This window comes from Leucoraja erinacea, chromosome 3, assembly GCF_028641065.1.
Source record: "Leucoraja erinacea ecotype New England chromosome 3, Leri_hhj_1, whole genome shotgun sequence".
NCBI lineage: Eukaryota > Metazoa > Chordata > Chondrichthyes > Rajiformes > Rajidae > Leucoraja > Leucoraja erinaceus.
The window spans coordinates 65,515,070-65,538,161 of record NC_073379.1 but is presented as its reverse complement, the minus strand read 5'-3'; the positions used below and the strand labels follow the sequence as shown (position 1 = coordinate 65,538,161).

The following is a 23,092-nucleotide window of genomic DNA, read 5'->3' as shown; positions in this document are numbered from 1 at the left end:
TTCATTTATGTAAAAACATCAAATTTGAAATGTTCTTCATGCGTATCCATTGCTTCTGACCTGCAGCTATTTGTCGAAACACCTGTGGTGATGGATTCTGCTCGCGCCCCAATATGTGCACCTGCTCCAACGGACAGATCTCTCCGAACTGTGGGACTAAATCACGTAGGTTTCCAAACATTATTTTACTTTCCAATGCTGTGCTAGTTGGTTAAAACATTAGATTGTGTAATACTAAATAAGTGTTTTTGTGATTCACTTAATTGAGTATGAATCCATCGTGGCTTGATCTATATTGTTAGAGATTTTTAATCTGATATTGCATAAAACTTCACGATAAAGGAATGCATGATATTTTCTAATTCCGTTCTATGATTATAACCATTTCTACTTCGGTACGAGTGGAAGATTAATGGTAAATTAATACCTTTTTTGTAGTTCAACAATGCAACATCAGATGCATGAATGGAGGGAATTGTGCAGAAAACCATTGCCAGTGCCAGAAAGGATACACAGGAACCCACTGTGGACAGCGTAAGTAGATGTTACTGATGGATATGTGATAGAAGTGATAGTTTAACTGTAATATTAGAATGCATCACTGGCCTAGTGCTAGAAAAGCCTTGACATCAAATTCCACACTCAAATTTAATCAGTATTAACCATTAGATAATGTTGTTGCTGTGTGTAGCTTTTTATAAGATTACAATGGAATTTCACTATTTGCAAAGGCGTTGAAAATGTATTTAAAATATATTGTCTGATCAGCATTTTAGAAACAAAATTGTTGATAGGACTTTTAAAAAAAATTAATAGAATTAATTTGCAATACCCTGGATCACCTTCAGAATTGCTTGACGTTCTGTATGGTGCTGTCGGCAGTTCCCACATCACAATTTAGAAGCTTTTACATAATTTCAGAAGTCACAAACATTAGCAGGTTCTCACGGGCGACTTCCCAATTGTAAAGTTATTCATGGAATCCCAGGTGAGCTTGGAAATCTGCTTGCTGTATCTCAGTGACTATTAATTTCAAAGGAAAGGAATGACCTAGAAAGAGAGAAGTATTTCTGGTATTTTACTTTTTAATTAATTGAAGTAGGGTAAATGTATTAGTTTATTGTAACCTTTAGTGCTTTACATTTATTTGTTTTCAATATATACAATCGTCTCTCATTTGAATATTTTTGATTTTGATCATTTTTTTGCATGTGTTTGAATGTTTGTGAAACCAAAGATTTTTGTAAAAATTCTAAAATCAATGTTAGTTTTATCAGTTGGTAAATCTGTGATGCGGGTTAGCTGTTGTTGCTGTACTTAGACCCTACAAGAAAATTTGTTCTTTTATGTATTCATCAGAACAGTAGGTTAGATACAGCATGGAAAAGGTTCTCCAAGTCCACGACCTGATAGTTCTATGTTGTCCCACTTTCTCATCCAGCAATTTACAGAGACCAATTGACCTACAAATCCACGCGACTTTGGGATGTGGGCGGAAACCATAGGGAACCCACAATGCAAACTCCGTACAGACAGCACCCAGGGTCAGAATCGAACATGGGTCTCTGACACAGTGAAGCAGCAGTTCTACCAGCTGCGCCACTCTGCGCCCCTAATTGATAGGGCTAACCCTAGCAATACTACGATTAAAAAATGGAAATTTCAATCCTTATCATTAGTCGATTACACAACTAAACTTTCTGTATGTGGGTTTCTGTAAACATCTCCATAGCCAAAGATGGAGTAGTCGCTACCTCCAAGAGAGCAGCAGACTTATGTAGCAATATATTACAATGAAGTAAAATTAAGATAATATTAAACAGAAGGAAATGTGATGTATTTTAAAAAAAGTCCAAGACAAATTTGATCAACCTGTATTTTCTGAGATTTTTCAGGTTCAGAGCTTATGTGAGAAAATCCATGACAAAGTTTTGTTTTTGAAGGCAGGTAGGAAGAGCAGATATCACGATTAGCATTTTTTTTCTCTTCAGGATAACACATGATTTTTTTTTTTTCCATGCTGGACAGAGCTTTGGTGGAAGTGTTCATGGGGAATTTGGTTTGCAAAGGTCAGTGAGCCAGTTTCACAACCATTAGTTTCCCAGGTGTCTTCCTCTGCACCCGCAGGAGATGCAATACCTGTCCCTATACTTCCTCCCTTGACTCTGTCCAGGGACCCCGTCAGTCTGAAGAAGGGTCTCGACCTGAAATGTCACCCAATCCTTCTCTCCAGAGATGCTGCCTGTCCCGCTGAGTTACTCTAGCTTTTTGCATCTATCTTCGGTTTCAGCATCTGAAGTTCTTTCTTATACAGACCCCGACAGTCCTTTCAGGTTAGGCAGATGTTTACTTGTACCTCCTCCAACCTCAACTACTGTATCTGTTGTTCAAAGTGTGGACTCTTGTACATTGGCGAGACCATACGTAGACTGGGCTGATCGTTTCGCTGAACACCTTCACTCAGTCTGCCTGGACCTACCTGATCTCCCAGTTGCCAAACACTTTAATTCCCCTTCCCACACTGACCTTTCTGTCCTGGGCCTCCTCCATTGTCAGGTGAGGCAAAACACAAATTGGAGGAACAGCACTTTATGTTGTGCTTGGGCAACTTACAACCCAGGGTTATGAATATTGTTTTCTCTAACTTCAAGTAACCCTTACATTCCTCTTCTCTCCATCCCTCCCCCACCCAAATTGCACTAGGTTCAAAGTTGAGCCTCATTGTCTGCATCTCGTTTTCACATAGACCCTAGCTAACAGTGACCCGTTTCCTTTATTATCATTACTTTTAAGAATATCTTTCATTCATTTGTTCTATAGCACCATCTGTATCTCTCATTTCCCTCTCCCCTGAGTCTGAAGAATGGTCTCGATTTAAAAACATCATCTATTCCTTTTATCCAGAGATGCCGTCTGACCTGCTTAGTTACTCCAGATTTTTATGTCCATTATTGGTTTAAACCAGCATGTGCCGTTCCTTCCTATGCACCACAGCCATTAATTTCAATAGATCTAAGGAGATGGATGTGTGAATCAATCTTAACACTGGGAGTTCTATTTTGAGCGCTGCTCTTTCTGTGTTTATATGAATTGGGACATGTAGAACTTTATCCTTTTTGAGTTCAGTTCTTTATTCATATTAAGACAAATTGGTCAAATTGAACAGGTAATGACAGATCTCTAGATATTAAGGACATCAATGTTAGTGCTAGAAATTGGCACTGATGTAAAATATTACCCATGACTTAATTGAATGGTGGGACAGGTACAAGAACCTGAATGGCCATTTTATGCTTCTAATTCGTATGATCTTATGCTGAGATTGAATGTTATTAACATACCTAATTATCTACATATTATTAAGCTTTTATTGATCAAGATAAATCCATGTATTTTTCATAGCTTTCTACTAATTAGCCATGGATGTCAAAGATGCTCATTGTCATCCAGTGTTCTACAGTTCTTAAAGTGATCATTTAAGTAAAGTATCAGTTGCTTTCATGTTAACACGTTAAGCCTATAACTGTTTTATATATCTAATCCATTCCTAATTTTCTGCCAATAATCTGTTGAAGTTACTTCTCTCATTGGACACAATTTTATTTATTTTAAAATCACTTCAACATAATGGTACAGCTTCTTGGATATAACTGAATCCATTCTGTAGTTGCATTTTCCCTGACCCTACTACTAAATTGTTGTGGGTATTCCACAGTTTGTGGGACAAGCACCCAAATCGACCTTTCCCCTCATGGACACTCCTATTTCTCCTTCACGCTTGTAAACCTTCCTTCAGTCAGGAGAACTTTTATTGTATTCTGGGGATTTATCTTTGCCTCCTCCCAATGTCATTCTGTTCTTACTGCTGCAAAGTGTGTTTTTGAGGAACATGGAAGGCTGAACATTTATTAAAGAAATATTTCATGAGGTTTGCAAAGAATATAACAGACAGCAGGCCCCGTGCAAAGCTTTTCATAAAGGGGGGGGGGGGTGATGACAGGATTACAAAAATTTAATGTGAAGCCCCCCTTTTAGATTATCTCTGTTGCATTCTAAGCATTTTAGAACATTTCTGCACCAAATTTATGACCAATATTTCAGAAATAATTTTGGCGGAGTCAAGATCGGTGGGTGGGGGGGGGGGGGGGGGGGGGGGGAGATGTGGGGTAGATGGGGAGGGGAGCACAGGGGATGTCTGAGGACTGATTAGAGGCGGGAATGGGGATCAGCGGGTGGTGGGGGGGGGGGGCGAAGAAGAAGAGAGAGAGAGGGGAAGGAGCAGAGGAGGTGGGGAGGAAGGAAGGTCAGTGCTCCTCGGACAACACCGGATTCATCGCCCCGCTGCCTTGGCCACCCCTGTCCACCACTAAGTGCCGCCGCCGAAGAGGGTGGCAGTTGGGATCTCTTCGCCACTGCCTCCCCTCCAGAGTGGCACACAGCAACTGCTATGAGGGCAGGTGGGGCCCGACATTCGCTCCGACCCTCGGTCACCCCGCACTACAGCCTCTGCCGCCGCCAACCAAAGCGAGGTGGGGGGAACGAGGGATCAACGGAGATGCGAGGGACCGGCGGCAGGGGGCGATGGACCGGCGGGGATCGGGGGGTGAGGGACCGACGGGGGCCCGGCACCTGGTGTCGGGTCATGGCCGCTGCCAGTATTGTCAGTCCTGCTTCCCGCCCGGCGACGGGAGAATCGCTGGCAGCGGACCCGCTCCATGGCTGCCAGGTTGACCAGCAGCGAGGCCCCGACTCCGCAGATGGAGGCGATGTTCCGTGCTGGGAGATACCGTAGCCCCAGGCACGGAGAAGCGAGCACTCCTTTTTTTCCCAAATCATCCCACGGGTCGGATTAAACCATTCGCGGGCAGTTGAACAAACAGCCAGATTCCACTTCCCACAATGCAACATTTCACGGTCCCACTCACCCAAACTAGGCCCAGGGCATTTAATCCCGCCCACTGCGCGCGGGCAGAGAGACGGAGTCACTTTATGTCGCTACCGAGTCGCCAGCTTCTCCCAACTGCGCAGGTCGGAAATATTTTTTTTCAAATCATCCCACGGGCCAGAACCAGAATTTCCCGAATTCCCAATATTTTATTTATTTTTTCTCAGGATTTTATTCTAGAAAAAGAGACCGCACCCAACGCACCCCCGCTTCGGATGGCCATGCACAGCTACAAGATTGGTGGAAGTTGCTGTTATACAGTTTAATTTGGTGCTTTCATAGAACATAGGAACTTGAAAACATTGCCCCTAGTGCCAAGATTCTATATTTACCTCAATTGGTTTTCAATTTGACCTATGTTGAAATGTTCCCAAATTTACATGCCATCCCTTAATAGGAACCAAATTTGTGTTTGTTGTAGATCTATTAATGTGGAGACTCATTAACCCTTGTATATCACACACTGCACAGTATGGCTCTTCAAATGAAAAAACATTCAAAGTCAATTAACTTTCATATGATGGGTTCATAAAGAGCTTTTAGTTAAATTGGTTACAGATGGACATCTGCCGGAGCCATTGAATGTTATACTAAAATATTTCCTTGTGGTGCACAGCATTTTATTGTACACATTTCTCTGTGTTACACCAGCACTTTGGTACTTTAAGTATAGATCGTTGTATAACATTCTAATTTTGCCATGTTACAGCTGTCTGTGAAAATGGGTGCCAAAATGGTGGTCGTTGTATAGGACCTAATCGTTGTGCCTGTGTTTATGGATTTACTGGTCCTCAGTGTGAGAGAGGTAAGAACAAGTCATCTTTACTTTCTGCAGATAGATTCAATGCATTGAGTAAGCATTGCTTTTTTTGAAAGATGCATTCAATTACAGAAATGTTATTACTGTATTGGATATACTGACCTTATGAAAACTGATGGCAAGCTCTGCTTCAAGCATTATTTCACATTACAATTTGAAAGGAAGCATTAAAGTTGGTATTGGAATGAAGTAAATTAATGACAAACTCATCTGACAGAAACAAACGTCAGATTTGGAATAAGCATATGTATCGTTTAGAATTTAATCATTATTAATAGTACATGGTTTGTTCGTGCTGATTTTTACTGTTCTTGAGTATTGCAATCTGTCCTCAAATCTGTCATTTTGGTTTTGCTGATAATGATATTTATGAATACACTTCTTTTAAAAGAAATGTATGTATTTTGTCCAGAATTGACCAAACATAATTTTTATTATATTGTCAGGGTCCCACCAAAACTGTAGCGTGACATCCAAACCTTTACAGATGATAAAGACAAAGTTGCAGAAAGTAATACTGACTTTTATGGTAATTTGCAAAAATCAGTAGACAAAATTCTGACAGAAGTTTGAGGGATGCTACTTGAGCTAGGTAAATGCTCCTTATAGTTTTCAAATGAACATGTGAGTACTGGAGTGACTGAGCACCGTTGCCTCATGATAGAGACTGCTTCACTTTCTAACTCAAACTAGGGATAGTCCCAATATTCTGCTCCATCCATACCCTTTAGAGAATCCACCAGCTAGCTGTTTGGTGACGGTACAGCCTGAGTGTCTGGAAACGCAACATGTCTGCACCGAATCCACCATATTTCTCACTTTCTGACAGTCGCTGAGATCTGACCCAGGCTTATGCACGCTATCCCAATGTCTGCAGTCTCTCTGGCATTTATCTCTCCTTTGTGGGCTATGTGTTTGAAAATGAGCTATTTAGAGTGTGAGGAAGAGACTCGGAGAGTCTTGTGCGTGAGACAGTGGGGACACTATAGGGACAGAAGATGATACTTGACATGATGGTCTTAGCCACGAAATTGGTGATAGAGACATAATGTTGCAGGGTGGGCATTTTCCAAAGAAGTTGAAATACAGGGAGGGCTTAGAAATTGTTATCAGATAATTTAGTGATTTTTATTTGCCTTGAAAAGTTGAATTAACATTTGAATGTTTCTTCATACTTAATTGTGTCAGTGAGCATTGCTCTCCATCCTTGCATTCAAGAGCAGAACTCGCTATCAAAACATGGAGGGGACGGGGGACACCATTTTTTGGCGGTCACACGCACGCGCAAGGCTTCGGAGGCTCAATCCAGCGCTAAATGCAGCTCAACTGCCTGTCTCACTGGGTTAACTACAGCCCTGCCTGGACTGACGGGACACCAGCGCTGCTCCTCCGCGCTGGCCATATTTCCCACAAGTCCAGGAAGGGTTGTAAGCTCACCTGGCAGGACAGGCAGAGTTAGCTGGTTTAGCGCTGTTTCTCTGCCCTGGCCCGTCTGTCAACCAAAGATCCTATAGCGGAGGATCTTTGCTGCCGACCTCTCTGGGCACCCACACAGGGGGTGGGGGGGGGTACTCAGATGGGGACAGGACAGCGCCAGAGACCCGGCCGGGATCGTTCCTGACTGTGGATGAAGCGCACGTCTGTGCCACGTCTCCCTCCTCCAATCACCCACTCTATCCTCAGTACCACCACCTCCCCCTCACTCCTCCCTCCTCCAATCATCGTGCTGAATCGTGTCCCACCCCCATTGCATGCCGACCGACGTCTCTCTCCTCCATTCGGCGCCTTCCATCACCGGATTTTAAAATCCGGATTACAAATACTTGGGGGGGATGACCCCCACCTCTCAAAACATGGAGGGGACGTATCCCCCTCTGCCCCCCCCCCCCCCCCCCCCCCCCCCCCCCCCCCCCCCCCCCCCCCCCCCCCCCCCCCCCCCCCCCCCCCCCCCCCCCCCCCCCGGGTTTTCCGCCCCTGCTTGCACTCATGGGGAATTGTCCCTTATAAAGGATCATTGTGAAATAAACCCTTATTGGGCTCTACTCAATCGAATGCTGGTATGACTTGTTGCATTTATCAAATGTACACTGACATCACTGACTGAATATTGGAGTGGGTGTAGGAAATGTGACCCTGAAGTGGAGAGGGAGACTACACATTTTCTCAAAAATTTAATTCCTATGACAATTCCAAAGGGATTGGAATAAAGCTGCTAAACATTTGGGGAAAAAAAAATCTCCATGTGGAGACCACAAGATTCCCTGCTTTGCATCAAAAATTATTTTTCTTTGGGATGGATGATGGAGATCTTGCCCTTGGCCCTTTCAGAAGTTGTTTGGGACTTGGCACATTTGTATCCTATAATAGTATCTCACTTACACTTGTGTCCCCGTCAACCCAAGCCAGAAATGCATCATGAGGTGCGGTGAATTCTGGAATTCATCACATTTGCTGCAAGATTTGGGTCTGAAATTGGCTGAATCCATGAGGTAAATTAGTTCGCAACTGCCTGAAAAAATATGCAAAATAAATATAGTTGAAAATGTATGTTAAAATCCATTCCAAATTAGCAGTATGATGCTTGGCTCGGTCTACAGTCCAAACTAGCTGCCTGATGTCCCACTAGACCTACCCACTCTAATTTTCCTGGTTGTGTTCAGCTGAATAAGTGGCAGCATCCTGCATCTCCTTATGGGAATGGGTTCCAAGCAACAATAGGATGTAGGTGCCATATCCCAAGACCATGCCTCTTTACAAGCCATAAATGTCTCTGAAAGAGATATGAAAATAATTTAAATAAATATAAATATAAAAAAATAAACCCTCACTAAAACTCTTAACAAGCAATTAAAGTTAAATAAGACAAAACTTGTATTTTGCCAAAGGTGGAATTACCTTTCTTACAGTATGCTACCCCTTCATGGTATAGAGCTAAGGGTCAGAAAGGAAATGCATCTGACCTCTCTCCTGCTTGTCACTGCTGGGCTCAACACTGTCCAATAGCAGAACTGGTGGTCTGCCAGATTGGTATCTAATTCATCATTAGAACGTTTCAAACCTACATTTGCTGGTATGTACACGGAAATCCAAACTGTTTTGTGGCCAAAATGGCTGCTTTTTGCAATTTTCTTTGGAACCGCCTGCTATCAGTCAGTCAAAATAATTCAGCCCAATATTTATAAGCCTTGATGGCTTGGCTTTGCTGCTGATTTTACGTATTTCGTAACTGAGAAACTGCTTCCATTTATTTGGTACATTTTCAGAGTCACAGGATGGCCCCAAAATGCTTTGTATTCAAGTCTTACTTGGCTAGTCATTACAAGAGCAGAAGCACCAGCTTGTTTGCATGCAGGAAGGTTTCTCCACCAACAAATGAATGACCAGATCACCTAATCAATTTTTAATGATGCAAACTGATGAAGGAATCTTGGACCAGAGGACGCACTACAAATATTGTTTTCAGATTTGGTCACCCTGCTATAGAAAATCTGCTATAAAGCTGGAAAGGGTACAGAGAAGATTGATGAGGATGTTGTCAGGACTTGTGGATCTCGGCACTAGGGAGAGGTTGGCAGGACCATGACCCTATTACTTGGAGCACAGGAGACTGAGGGATGATCTTAGATGTGTGTGAAATGCTGAGGAGGAATAGATAGGGTGAATGCACAGTCTTTTTTTTCCCAAAGTAGGGAGATCAATAAGTGGATGGCAAAGGTTTAAGGTGAAAGGGAAAAGGTTTAACAGGAACCTGAGGGGCACTTTTTTCACAGAGGGTGGTGGCTATATGGAGCAACCTTTAAAAGACATTTGGACAGGTACATGAATAGTTGGTTTATGGGCCAAAAAGCAGATAAATGGGACTAGCTTGAATGAGTTGGACCAAAGGATTTTTCTGGACTGAATGACTCAATGATTCATTGATCATGGCACAAGAAAATTGGTTGCAAGGAATATTTTATTTCTTCTTCTACATGTTATCAGAGGTTTTGATTATAGACTCTTTCAAACACATCACCTCCTAACAATTTTCGGTATAAATCTCTATCTTTGGTATAAACCAGCATCTGAAGTTCCTTTCTACACATTTTGTCACTCATCCTTTTTCTCCTGGGATGTTGGCTGACGCCATAAGTTAGTCCAGCACTGTGTCTATCTTTGGTATAAACCTGCATCTGCAGTTCCCTTCTACACATCCTAACAATGCAGTGTTCCCTAAATGGTGAACAAAGTATAATCTTTGGTATACAGTGTTTAATTTTCCAATCGGACTTGAACCCAGATCTTTCTAATTTGAGTTTGGTCGGCTGGTGCATAAATTGCTTGCGATGTTGGTTACAGTTCCTTCTAATCAGCCTTCCTCCACATTGTGATTGCTGCTGAGGATGGCTTTCCCCCCCAAAAAATCAAATGCTCCCTGATGGAATACATCATGTATGTACTGAAGGAGTAGTCTAAATACTAGATTCTGTGGCTGAAGTAGGCACATGATTGCAAGACAAACCCTACACTAGGAATTAGAAAGCAGGTTGTCTTTGATTTGACTTTTAAAGGAAAATGAACAAGTCCTTTGATCTAGTTTCTTTCATGTTTCCTTGGTTTGTGTTTCAAAGCTGGTTCCAGCACTCAACATCGGTTTCTCACAAGAATGGCATACATCATGAGCAAAAAGAAGAAAATAGAAAAGAATACTTTTCTGAAGTAGTAATAAGCTAGGTTGTCAATGACACCTACAATAAGAAAACAAAGTCTAGTTACTGTCACTTTAGTGAAGATATAATTTGGCATTAATCCCATTACTTTTCCTGCATTGTGAAGACAGCAGATGGCAACTTTATTGTAGCTGTTCAGAGCGGATGCAGACTGCAGCAAGCAAAATGATAACAGCAGAGTGTATATTACTCAGAGAAACCACATCAAAGGATATAACCTTCAGTGGGGCAAATGTTGCCTAATCCATTTGCTCATCCTTACTGCACTGTGCTGCAGATGTCTCTCCAGCTGTTTTATTACTTCCCTGATTTAAACTATGGGGAAACACAGAACCAAGCATAAAATACAAGTTTGTATGCATTTTGGACTGTTAAAGCAAATCACTTGAGATTTTGGGTCACTTTTGTGTTCAAAAGAAAAAAGCTCTTGCCCAAATGAACACGTGGGTGTCCTAGAAAACTACTTCAGTTTTTCCTTCAATATTTAAGTGGATGAAAGGGTCTTTGTGCACACAGCTGCAGTGTTAGAGAACATTTAACTGTTAAGATGGGAAAAAGAAGTAACCTGATGCATCTGCTTAAAATGAGTCATTGTTACTGAGCATATCATCAGAAAAGGGAATTAAAAAGCATTTGTGTCTCCTGCTTAGTTACTGACTGATTTACGTGGTATCTCAAAGCCATGGCTTAGAAATTCCATCATATAGTGTTGTTTATTTCAATCTTATGTGAATGAAATTGACCACTTCAAGAGTGCAATGCAATAAAGACCTTTTCCAGAAATATTTCCATACTTGATACTTTTAGAGTTGTAATTTTTTTTTATCTTTGCCAATTCGATGCAATCGGCCCATTCAGTGACGTTTTGCCAAAGTAAGACTATCATTGTCCACTCGCAGATCAAGTTGGAAATTGCAATGATGCATCTTTGGAGAGAGAAAGAGAAAGGTCCTCAACTTAGAAACATAGAAACATAGAAATTAGGTGCAGGAGTAGGCCATTCAGCCCTTCGAGCCTGCACCGCCATTCAATATGATCATGGCTGATCATCCAATTCGGTATCCCGTACCTGCCATCTCTCCATACCCCCTGATCCCCTTAGCCACAAGGGCCACATCTAACTCCCTTAAATATAGCCAATGAACTGACCTCAACTACCCTCTGTGGCAGAGAGTTCCAGAGATTCACCACTCTCTGTGTGAAAAAAGTTCTTCTCATCTCGGTTTTAAAGGATTTCCCCCTTATTCTTAAGCTGTGACCCCTTGTCCTGGAAACATAAAACATAAAACATTAACTCTGAGATAGTTGTGGTGACTGAGTGATGTGGGTGGAAGCAGGACACCCCTTGTGCAAATCTAGAGTCTGTAACTCTCACCTTCACAACACATGTGAGGTTATGATACTCCTTTCTGCGGTGCTCGTGTTCCAATATGTTCCACCTCGGAGATTGAATGTGATACCACTTCCTGCCAGGCATGCCTGGTTGTGGGTGTAGATAACTTCCCTCCTGTCTTAAAGTATAAGTTATGGATCCCTTCAATTAAAATGGCCAGGCTTTAGTCGGTGAGAAGGCATGCATGTTCCCTCACTGTCTTCCATCTCTCTCTTCGTTTTATGATTTGCAACACTTGTAGTAGTAATCCTATGAGTTGCACAGCTGCTTTTCAGGGCTAGAGCCAGGATTTCAACGCAGCATGGATTCATGTTGGTAGTTTTACATATTTCAATTTGAGTAGGACATACTACTTGCCAACCAAATGTGCTGTTTGACATTGTAATGTTAAACAAGTTGTTTTCAAATACAAAGTTCTTTTTGAAAAGCTAAAAATGTATTTCTGTTATTGCAAGCTAAAACTACTAAAGGCTATTTGTTATATTGATTAATAGAGCATCATTGCACAAGTGTCAATTGTTTAATAGATCGTGTTATATTGTTTAATAGAGCATCATTGCACAAGTATCAATTGAAGCAATTGCATGTCAATTTCAATGACCTCCAGCAGTGTAACTAGCAGCTTGTGTTCTTAAAGAAACATTACTGTACGGACCTTCAGTCCGCTATAACCAAAATTTGTTTTATAGAGGTCTGTCATAACAAGCGTAGACTGTATTAACCATTAACCATATACTCTATATACAGAACATCCACATTTGAATATATCCTGGTAAATACTTCATTGGCAATCCTCTTTAATAAATTACTTTGATCCCCTATCATCTTTCAGACGGGTCTGTTATCTTACAGATTTATAGCAGATCAGAGCAGCTATTATTATATGCTAGCAAAAATTATAGGTTCTGTTTAAGTTGCTGGAATTTCCTACAGATGGGTGCTTTGCAATACACCTTACACACTGGGCCAATTTTACACCACTGAAATTCCAGGCACATTTAACATGTGCCATTATTTGTAGTGAGCAATAATCTTTCGGGAATTTGTATTGCTCTCGGCTGGTGCACCAGCACTTGGTAGGTCTTGGGAGATAGGCGAGATGTGAAAGGGAGGAGTATGCATGTCGGTTGTTTGTTAAGTTCTGCTTGAAACAGAAATCTTTGCCTTTATGTTGATGGTTGTGAGCACTACCTTCCAACACTCAGTTATGCCAATTTTCATAGCAAGATTGTTAAATTGTTGTTAGGCTCCTTTTTATAGGACAAAGCCTATATTTTTGGATACCCTGAGGGAAACAGTAAAACAAAAAGTAGTGTTTACGTTACAAAGTAAATAGAAATTAGAAATAAAAATGTATTTCTTTGGGAAATAAAAGATCTGTACTTTATATTTATTGTCGAGTGTACTGATATACAGTGAAAAACAATGTGTGCTATCCAGTCAAATCATACTATATGAGTACAATCAAGCCATTGCACGTACAACAGGTAGTGCAAAGGGAAAAATACCTGAGTACAGTATTAGTGCTGTGGTGTTAAACTTGCAGATTTTAAAATAAGTGCAAGGACTGCAATGAGGTAGGTTGGGAGATTGAGACCAACACTTAACTTATGAGAAGATTATTTAGTAGTACGATGACAATGGGGAAGAAGCTATTCTGGAATTTGAAGTGAATAGTAATTTATGTATAAATATTGATTATAGTCTGATTTACACGTGAACCAAGGCGTCGGTTGAACAATTTTTGTGGTCACTAATTCCTCATTATGTTTTCAGTGGCATATTAACCTTGCTTGGCCAGTAGATTTGGTAATAAATTTGAAACAGAATGATCAACACACAAGAGGATGCAACTTGAGCACAAATCAAAGATTGCATTGTTCCTGTAAATTCTGGGCTATTATATACTAAAGTCGAAGCTGGAGGCTTTTAGGAATTATGCTTCAATGCACTTGGGTTTGCAAAGCTCTCATCTAAAGAAACGGCTAACTCGTTGCATGTTTTACAGATTGTGACCGTGATATACAAAGGTCATTGCTTTTAAATTAGCTATAAATGAGAGATTTGAAAGGGTTCTTTTTTAACTAGGGTAAATGGGGCCTCTTGAACTTCTCTGAAGCGAACACTGCAACTTAATCGTAATCCTTGTTTCGCACAAAAGCCTTTCTCTACACACTGCACAATCCAACCAGTATCGAGAGATTGACTACAAAAGAGCATGCAGTGTTTGCTTTGTTTAACATTTAGAATGCAAACGGTGATTAATTCATGACAAAGTAAGTTGTTTTGTTTTTGACATTGATAACTGCAGCTTTTAAATCTTGCCACTTATTTCAGATTGTGCTATTGGTTTTGTTTTGATAATATGCAAATTGCTGATTACATTTTGCTGATGTTAAATTATTTAAATTGGAGCTCCCCATACCTAACCGATTTTAGAAAGGTATTTTCAATTTAAAGCATGATGTGTATTTAACAATTTCCAATGTGTCTTAATTACACAGTAACAGTGAAATTTGTAAAATATGAATTCAACTATCTTCAAGTACATAATGAGAATCTGGATCGATTCAATTCACTAATATATCAAAACAAAAGCCAGAACAATTTATTCCATGCGGAGATTGTTGTGAAGTTTAACTATAGTAATTGTTTGGAAGAAAATATTATCTCAAGGAGAACAAAAAATTCTGCTTTCAGACCCACCTTTGACCAAAAAAACACTGCCTTCATGTTAAAGGAGCTCTCATATTAAAATTGATCAGTGTTGGGATTACAGGTCAATAAATACTTGTTAAATTGGTCTTTCTTTATGTTGATAGTTTCGAGCATCGTATTCCAACACTCAGTTCTAACCATTGTTGCAAAGACATTGTTAACTTGGGGTGTAGATATCTCAATAGCACTGGATATATTTCATGCTTTCTTGTGATATATATTAAAATAGTATGTCTTCAAATAGTAAATAAATAAATTGACTAACAAAAAATTATATTTGTGCTCCAGAATGTTAATTCAAATATAAGTATAAACTAGGCTTAGCACAGGGGACACAAAAATATATGGAATTGGGGTAACATTCCTGGTCAACTCCACAATGTAATTAAGTATTAACAGACTGGGTGTGAATAGAGATCAGGCTTGTCAATACATACTTAAGGAGTTCAAAATCTGTTTCAGACTGTTCCTGGCACACTTGAGAAATATTATTTAGAAGATGATAATTTATAATATTACATCGGTCCTTAGAACAAATGTTTCTTATGATTGGATGTGAGGGAAGGAGGAACCTTCTGTGTAATGCAACTGTGTGGGTGTAGCCCAGCCCATCGCAGAAACAAATGAACCTCTTCCCCTCCCCCGCATTATCAACTATATTTACACTTAATGCAGCCTCAGCATAGCAACTAGCATAATCAAGGGCCGTTTATATCCGAGTCATTTCTTCTCCTGTCGGGTAGAAGATACAAAAGCTAAAAGCTTGTACCACCAGATTCAACAACAGCTTCTTCCTGCTATCACACAACTGAACAGACATCTCATAAGGTGTAGTCTTGATCTCCCATTCTATCCCAGTGCATGTTAGCACTTTTTTTGCACTTTCTCTGTTGTAATGCTATAATGCTGTATCGCTATATTTTGTACACTGGTACTTTTCTCCTTGCACTACCTGTTGTATGTGGGTTAATTGTACTTGTAAAGTACGATTGAATAGAGAGCACACACAGTTTTTGACTATCTCAGTTCATGTAAAAATATGCCCAAACTGAGGTAGTCTTAACGCCACTGACAATCGGAATAGCAAGCAAGGAAATGCTTCTGAGGAAATCTTAATGTTTGTCATGTCACTTTTGCATCTAACGTCACCATGTTGATGCATCCACCTGAGGGAATGCTGCATGTTTCTAGTACTTAATCCCGACAAAGGGGTGGAATTTGTGAACCTGGTGAGGACTGGATATTTTCTGTCTACGGATTTGAGCTTTTATTTTGGTCTTTGTGGCAATTTTGAGATTTTTGTTCTCCGTTGTTTTCCTGTCAGTTGAGGGCTATACCTACCAGCTTCCTTTAGACTTCATGATGTATGTCAACAAAGTGATTTCAAGAAATTGTGGACGCATCCCGGACAATCACATAAATCAACCTCCCTTCCATTGACTCCATTTATACTTCGGCAAGGCCAGCAGCATATTCAAGGACAAGTTACACCATGGCCACTATCTCTTCTCCCCTTTCCCATAGGGCAAAAGGTATAGAAATGTGAAAACACATACTTCCAGATTCAGGGACGTTTCTTCCCAGCTGTTATTGGGCAACTGAATCATACTACCACAACTAGAGAGCAGTCCTGAACTACTGTCTACCTCATTGGTGACTCTTGGAATATCTTTGATCAAACTTTACTGGCTTTACTTTGCACTAAATATTATTCCCTTATAATGTATCTATCCACTGTAAAATGGTTTGATTTTAATTGTGATTGGTTAGTATGCAATAAAAGCTTTTCACTGTACCTCTGTGCTCCTGACAATAAACTAAACTAAATTGATTTCCCGAGGATCACTTTTGCATGAGGTTGTTTATTTTTAAAGGCAAAGTTTTCAAAGCCTATGTCATGTTACTGACTTATAGATGTGTAAAATAGAAAGTCTGGTTGGATAGGTGTGTTAGTTCCTGAAAGGGCTACATCTCCTCCTATGTGTAGTTGCTAGACAAGCCTTTCAATTCATCCATTCCAAATGCTGTATTTTAGATTTCTTTATTGTGAGACAGTTGGCATATCAGATGGTATCTTTAACAGATAGATAGGTAAATATTATTTGTATGTGTTGGGTGTTTTTTCAACCCTTTGCCTTCATCTATAGTATGTTCTTCATCCATGGTGTGCAGAAGAAAGATAAGGTGGATAGAATTGTACATCTCAAACCTAAGTACTAGGTTCTGCTTCATGTCATTATGGGATCAGTTTAATCAGTAGACAATAAACAGTAGGTGCAGGAGTAGGCTATTCGGCCCTTTGTGCAAGCACCGTCATTCAATGTGATCATGGCTGATCATCCCCAATCAATACCCCGTTCCTGCCTTCTCCTCATATCCCCTGACTCCGCTATTTTTAAGAGCCCTATCTAGCTCTCTCTTGAAAGCATCCAGAGAACCTGCCTCCACCGCCCTCTGAGGCAGAGAATTCCACAGACTACAGTGTACCGTCAACTATATTCTTCAGATGTACAGTTTGTTGGAGAAATCTCACTCCTGAGCTATTTATTGTCAGCCATTTTCTTCATTTGGCATTACTACACTTGGGAGGTAGCGAGTGCTGTTTATCATCATGGTATTGAGAAGACATGTTTTAGGGTGGCAACATATCCTGTTGATTCCCCTTTCAATTCATCCATTCCAAATGCTCTCTTTTACATTTCTTTATTGTAAAACGGTTGGCATATATTATATATAAATCAACTTTGGGGAAAATGTGCTAATAAGTAATTAACAGTGCAAAGAAATAACTGCATTTTAGAAGTGAACAGTTCTCTGTAATTACCCATAAAATGAATATGCATTCATGTATAGTGTGGTAATGATCTGAGATACTAGTGTTCTCTTAGTAGATTTTATCACACTGCATTTATCACTCTATGTACTAATGTAATTTTCTACAAATGTATCCAGAGGCAATGGAAAATTTATAATATTCAGGAAATGGGAGTAGAGGTTTCTTATCCCCATGTTTATTGGAATGGCTTAACACAGAAATGAAAAATGGGATCAACAAAATTGTTTTAACATCACTATAAATCTGATTTGTTTCCTGGTATGTTTTTTTATCATCTATATCATTTTTTTTGTCAGATTGCAGAATTTGAATCATTAATGACCTTTTGCATATTTTGAAATAATCCAACTCTTTAAATATTTATTTCCAATTATTAGCTATATAATTTATTATTTTATTTTAGCTATGTAATTTGCGTACAACATTTTTACTGCATTTTAATTTGACCCACTTTATAAATTTGGATTAGAATAACCATATTAAAAGAAAACTGGTGAGAAACACATTTTTAAACTGAGAAATTGCTTCTTTGTATCATTTGTGCAAATGGGGCCATATATAGCTGCCCAGGGTCACAGAGCTGTTGAGCACAGAAACAAGTATTTAAGCCTACCTTGTCATTGTCACCCATGTTGGTATATTGGGCCAGTCCACCTTGCCTGCATTTGGCCCATAATCCCTCAAACCCTTCCTATCCATATATCTGTACAAATATACAATTGTAAAAATGTATTTTAAATGTTACAATTGTCTCTAATTTTATAGTTTTCGCTGGCAGATTATTTCCAGAAATGGACTATTCTCTGAGTGAAGAGGTTACCCTGAGGTCATTCTTAAATATTTATTCTCTCACTTTTAGTCAGTGCTTTTGGAAACTATACCCCTCATGATCTTGTACACATTAATAAGGGTACCCCCAACCTTCTACACACCAAAGGAAAAGACAAAAAGAAGAAAAATTGGAAGAAGAAAAATCCCAGCAGGCCTGCTCTAGTTTTCATCCAATGTCCATATTACCGGAAGAATGACTGGATAATAATTTGAATCTTTGGTTAATGTACTCCTGAACTCTCCAGTGATCATTGTGCTGCCACACAGAGTTGGGGTTCTCCCAGTCGATCAGATTATAACTTCCTAAGATCCTGACAAGCGGCATAGTCCTGGAAAGTATATCAGTGACTCGTGCAATGTCATGCTCTCTTTAAACTAGCGGAGTTCCATCTGTAATTCTGCACATTGTTGAAGAACTCTCCAAGCCTTTTATTTTTAATAATATGTATCTCTGTTCTCTGGGATTAAGTAAAGGGCTTGCATGTTCTATGAAGAGTGAGTATTTTACTTCTGGCAAATGGAAAATATTTTAAAGGATTTTTTTCTGTGAGTTTAATTTGATATTTGTTTAGAATAGCTATTGCTATCTGCACATTTCAAGCTGACCAAAAACAGTAGTACTACTTGACTGAGTTGTTACCCAGGATTCAATGACTAACAAACTAGTTAAAATTACCAACTCTCTTGCAGCTTTGTATCATCTGAACCGTTAGTTGGTCCAGAGTGAAGATATAGGAATAAACATGGTGGGGTAAAATGCACAGTTGATTAGCCAATGCTTTTTCTTTGTTTTACAAGAATAGGAATAGATGTTCCTTCGATAATTTCCTTCGACTGCATTTTTCAGAGAAATATCCTGTTATTTAATTATTGACCTGCCATTAGGCTTTTGTGAGATTTTGGTCAACTCACCAAATCATAATGACATTATCCGAGTCGTCAAATTTGATGACAACGTTAGAATTGGTCATTAGTTTTCAGAGGTTCTCGCCTCTTACTCCTTGTATGTTCATTCCTCCTGTACCACACTCAATCTAATCAATATTATGTCAGGACTTGAAACAAATATTCCTCGGGGTACACATCTCGGAGGATCTGTCCTGGTCCCTCAATACCACCAAACTGATCAAAAAGGCGCAGCAGCGCCTTTACTTCCTGAAGAGGCTCAAGAAAGCTCACCTGTCCCCCCAGATCCTGACCAACTTTTACCGCTGTACCATCGAACGCATCCTGACCACCTGCTTCACGGTATGGTACAGCAGTTGTACCGTAGCGGACAGGAAGGCACTACAATGGGTGGTGAAAACCGCTCAGTACATCATCAGTGCCCCGCTCCCTGCCATGGATGCCCTCCACCGAAAACGGTGTCTGAGGCGGGCCAGGAAGATCATCAAGGACCCCTCTCACCCTAACCATGGACTGTTTGCCCTCCTCCCATCAGGGAGGCGGTACAGGAGCCTCAGGTCTCGAACAAGCAGGATGAGGAACAGCTTTTTCAACAACACACTTGCATTGCTGAACTCAGAGTCCCGTCGCTAGATATCTTTGGTCTCTCCATCCACATTGTTAACCAGTACTCTTCTTACTCTAATGTATGCTTGTTCTGTATTTTTTTTTATTTTATTCCTATCTTGCACTATGACTATGACCAGACGCTAAACTGCATTTTGTTGTACCTATACTTGTATCTGTGCAATGGCAATAAAGTTGAATTGAATTGAAAAAAATATTGCGATGAAGACAAATTGTGACAGTCTCCAAACTCTAGTGAGACTGTCACAATTTGTCGTCTTCGCAATATTGACACTCAAGATGCAAGGGAGGAAATTTAAGACAATTAATTCGCTAAGGTAGATTTTCAGCTGTAATATCTGAGCAGGAAACAAAATTGAAAAGCAAAAATTTGCTGACACTGGAAATCTGAAATAAACACAGAAAAAGCTAGAATTAATGCGCGGGTCAGGCAGCATCTAAGCGGAAATAAATGACTAATGTCTCAGATCAGTGATCTTTCATCAAAATTCAACGCATTCAGGACCATGCATCAATGCATTAAGTTCTATGGGGGTAAATTTATGTTCAGTTATGTGGCTGTAACTCATTTGATTTTCATATTCATTTTTGATAATTAACATTCAGACGGATTGATTGGCAGATGAGTCTGTTTGGGGAGGGGGGGAAAGGGAGAGAGAGAGAGAGAGAAGGTTGACGTTAGTAACCGAGGCTGTAGAGGATAAGTGGAGGACGAAAGGGTGTAAATAGGGAATCTAATAAAGTATAGTGAGGAATGAAATGTAAAATCAGGAAATGATGTTTGGTAAAAGGGAACAGAGAGGGGGGCAATGAGACATCGTGAGTCGAGCAGAGTGATCAGCAGATTGAGTAGGAGAAAGGAACTGAGGGGTAGGAGAAGTGGAAAAAGGGATGTGGGAGAAAGCTGAGTTGATGAGGAGAGCAGGGGAGGTTTTCCTGAATTTGGTCAATTCTGTGCTCTTGCCATTGGGCTGCAGTGTACTCTGGTGAAATGTGAGTTACTGTCCTTCCACTTGCATTTGTCCTCAGTCTCACAGTGGAGGAGGCTGAGAATGTGTGTTTTAGTATGGGAAAAGGTGCTCCTGTTTGTCTTGGTGGGCAGAGTGCAAGTGTTCTGTGAAGCGGTTGCCAAGCCCACTCTTGGTCTCACTGACATGTCAGTGAACGTAACAGAACTCTTTTAAAATCAAAGCTTCAAGTGGAAGGGTAAAGGGCCTGTCCCACTTTCACGAGGTAAATTTCACAAATTCTCCCAATTTTACCCTTGATTCAAACTCGCAGAATGTTCATAAAGAGTTCGTAGATATATCGTAGCAGCTCGTTATGCTAGCTGTAGGTACTCGTGGCATCAGATAAGTCGGGACGTTTTTTCCAGCCTGATAAAAAATGTCCACAGTAAAAAAAAATGGTCGGGATGAAAGAAATTGCAACTTTTTACTCGTAAGGAGGGCATCGAAATAGTCGTGGGAATTTGTAGACATACTCATAGGAGTTTGTGCACATAGTCGTGCAAGGTCGAAGGAGTTCGTAGTTACCACGATCTTGATTTTTTTTTTTTTAGGTCCTTTATACTCAGCAGAGATTTTGAATTAAGTCGTGAAAGTGGGACAGGCCCTTTAGATAGTGAGTGAAGATTGCCTGGTTTTCAGCAGACATTACTTCTTTCTCACTAGTTTTCTGTCTGCTGCTCTTCAAAATGTTGCTTCCTATTGGGCATTATTGACATTAAAAACACTTGGAGATATCGCATTGAAAGTCCTGCAACATGCCTAAAGGTTATGACTGTTGATCTCTGTCACAGATATGACTATTTTTAAGTAAACATGCACAACTAGACTTAAGGCTGTTGTTTGAAAATTGGGAATTTAAAAATTATTTAGTGTGGATTTATGTGCATCAACAAAATTAAGTCATTCTAAAAATAATCTGTAGACCTTACATACCTTAAAAATATTTATTTTTGGAGCTTAAAGATTATATTCTGACAACCAGATATTTTTTTTAAAATGGCATTATGTCACGTAAGTTGATTAACCCCGCTCAGAATAATGGGTTCAAATCTGGGCCACATTAGTTTGATGGTTGTGCATGGAAGGTATTTCAGTTTCGAAGGGGCAGACATGTTGTGGCATTAAACGTAAATGACAAATTGAGTAGGGTCTTGCAATTCACTGTAATACTGGCTCTAAATTGCTATAATTGGATAATCTAAAATAATTATAGCATGTGTAAATAAAATTCAAACGTTCTGAGGAACTGCAATAAAAAATGCAAGAATTCAAATGAATTTACTAGGTCTTTTACATCTTTAGTGATTTCAATTGGAGCTTTCGTTTTTGACCATGGTAGAGTAAATTGATTAATACTTGAGGTTGGTGTATCATACATCATACACTAATACATAATACTTGAGGTTGGTGTATCATACATCCAATTAATTATCAGTTGAAGTGATGGTCTTAAAAAGTAGAGTTGAGAGGGAAAACATTTAATGGGGACCAGAGTGATAAGTTTTCCACACTGAGGATGTTGTGCATACGGAACAAGGTGCGAGATGAAGTGGTAGAGGGAAATACAGCACAGTGTTTATAAGATGTTTGAACATGTTCATAGGTAGGAAAGATTGATAGGGATACTGGCCAAATTCAGGAAAATGAGATGAGCTCAGGAAGGTATCGTAGTCGGGGACGAGTTGGGTAGATGGGCCTTTTCTCATGCAATATTACTCTTTGACTGCTCTGGTTCAAGTGTAATTTTTTTTTAATAGAGTGCAGGGATTTTACATTGCATGCCTGGTGTGCACCTCAGCTCCTCGCATTGAAAATCATCCATCCAAATGTATCCTTTTATACCCTGACACAGATCAAATTTTACAAAGCTAATGACTGGCTTTCAAACCCTTTTCATCTAGCATGAACACAGTGTGCTTGCCTGCTCAGAGTTTGATCCCTAATTCAGTGTTTGACTGTTGGAGTCGTTTATCAGCATGGCTGCAGACCGGCCAGCCAGCCTGGCTCTGTGAACTAGATACCGCAATCCTGTTGATTAACAATATGGAGCTGGTACACTCCTCATTTTCAGGATAGAAAACTACACTTCCTCTGTGTCTACACTTCTTCTGTGTATGTTTCTAGATTTTTTGTTTTTTTGGAATGTGTTACAGATTATTTATGATAGAAAATCAAAAACATAATTCACCGAATTAAAGATTAAGTGAAGTTTAAATGATCATAAGGGGGGAGATTTTTATCACATTGAAACATAAAAGAACTTGCCTTTGCAATTCTTTCTTTCCCAGTTACGACAT

General features: G+C 39.9%; 1 protein-coding gene across 1 annotated transcript in view; it reads left to right on the top strand.

Moving 5' to 3' along the window:
- Window positions 1–23,092, top strand: part of LOC129695673 (fibrillin-2-like) — a 296,346-nt gene that overhangs the window by 13,887 nt on the left and 259,367 nt on the right. Inside the window, exons 3-5 of the mRNA XM_055632838.1 lie at window positions 67–165; window positions 439–534; window positions 5,655–5,750. Coding sequence (XP_055488813.1) covers window positions 67–165; window positions 439–534; window positions 5,655–5,750 — 291 coding nt within the window. The remainder of the gene's footprint in view (window positions 1–66; window positions 166–438; window positions 535–5,654; window positions 5,751–23,092) is intronic.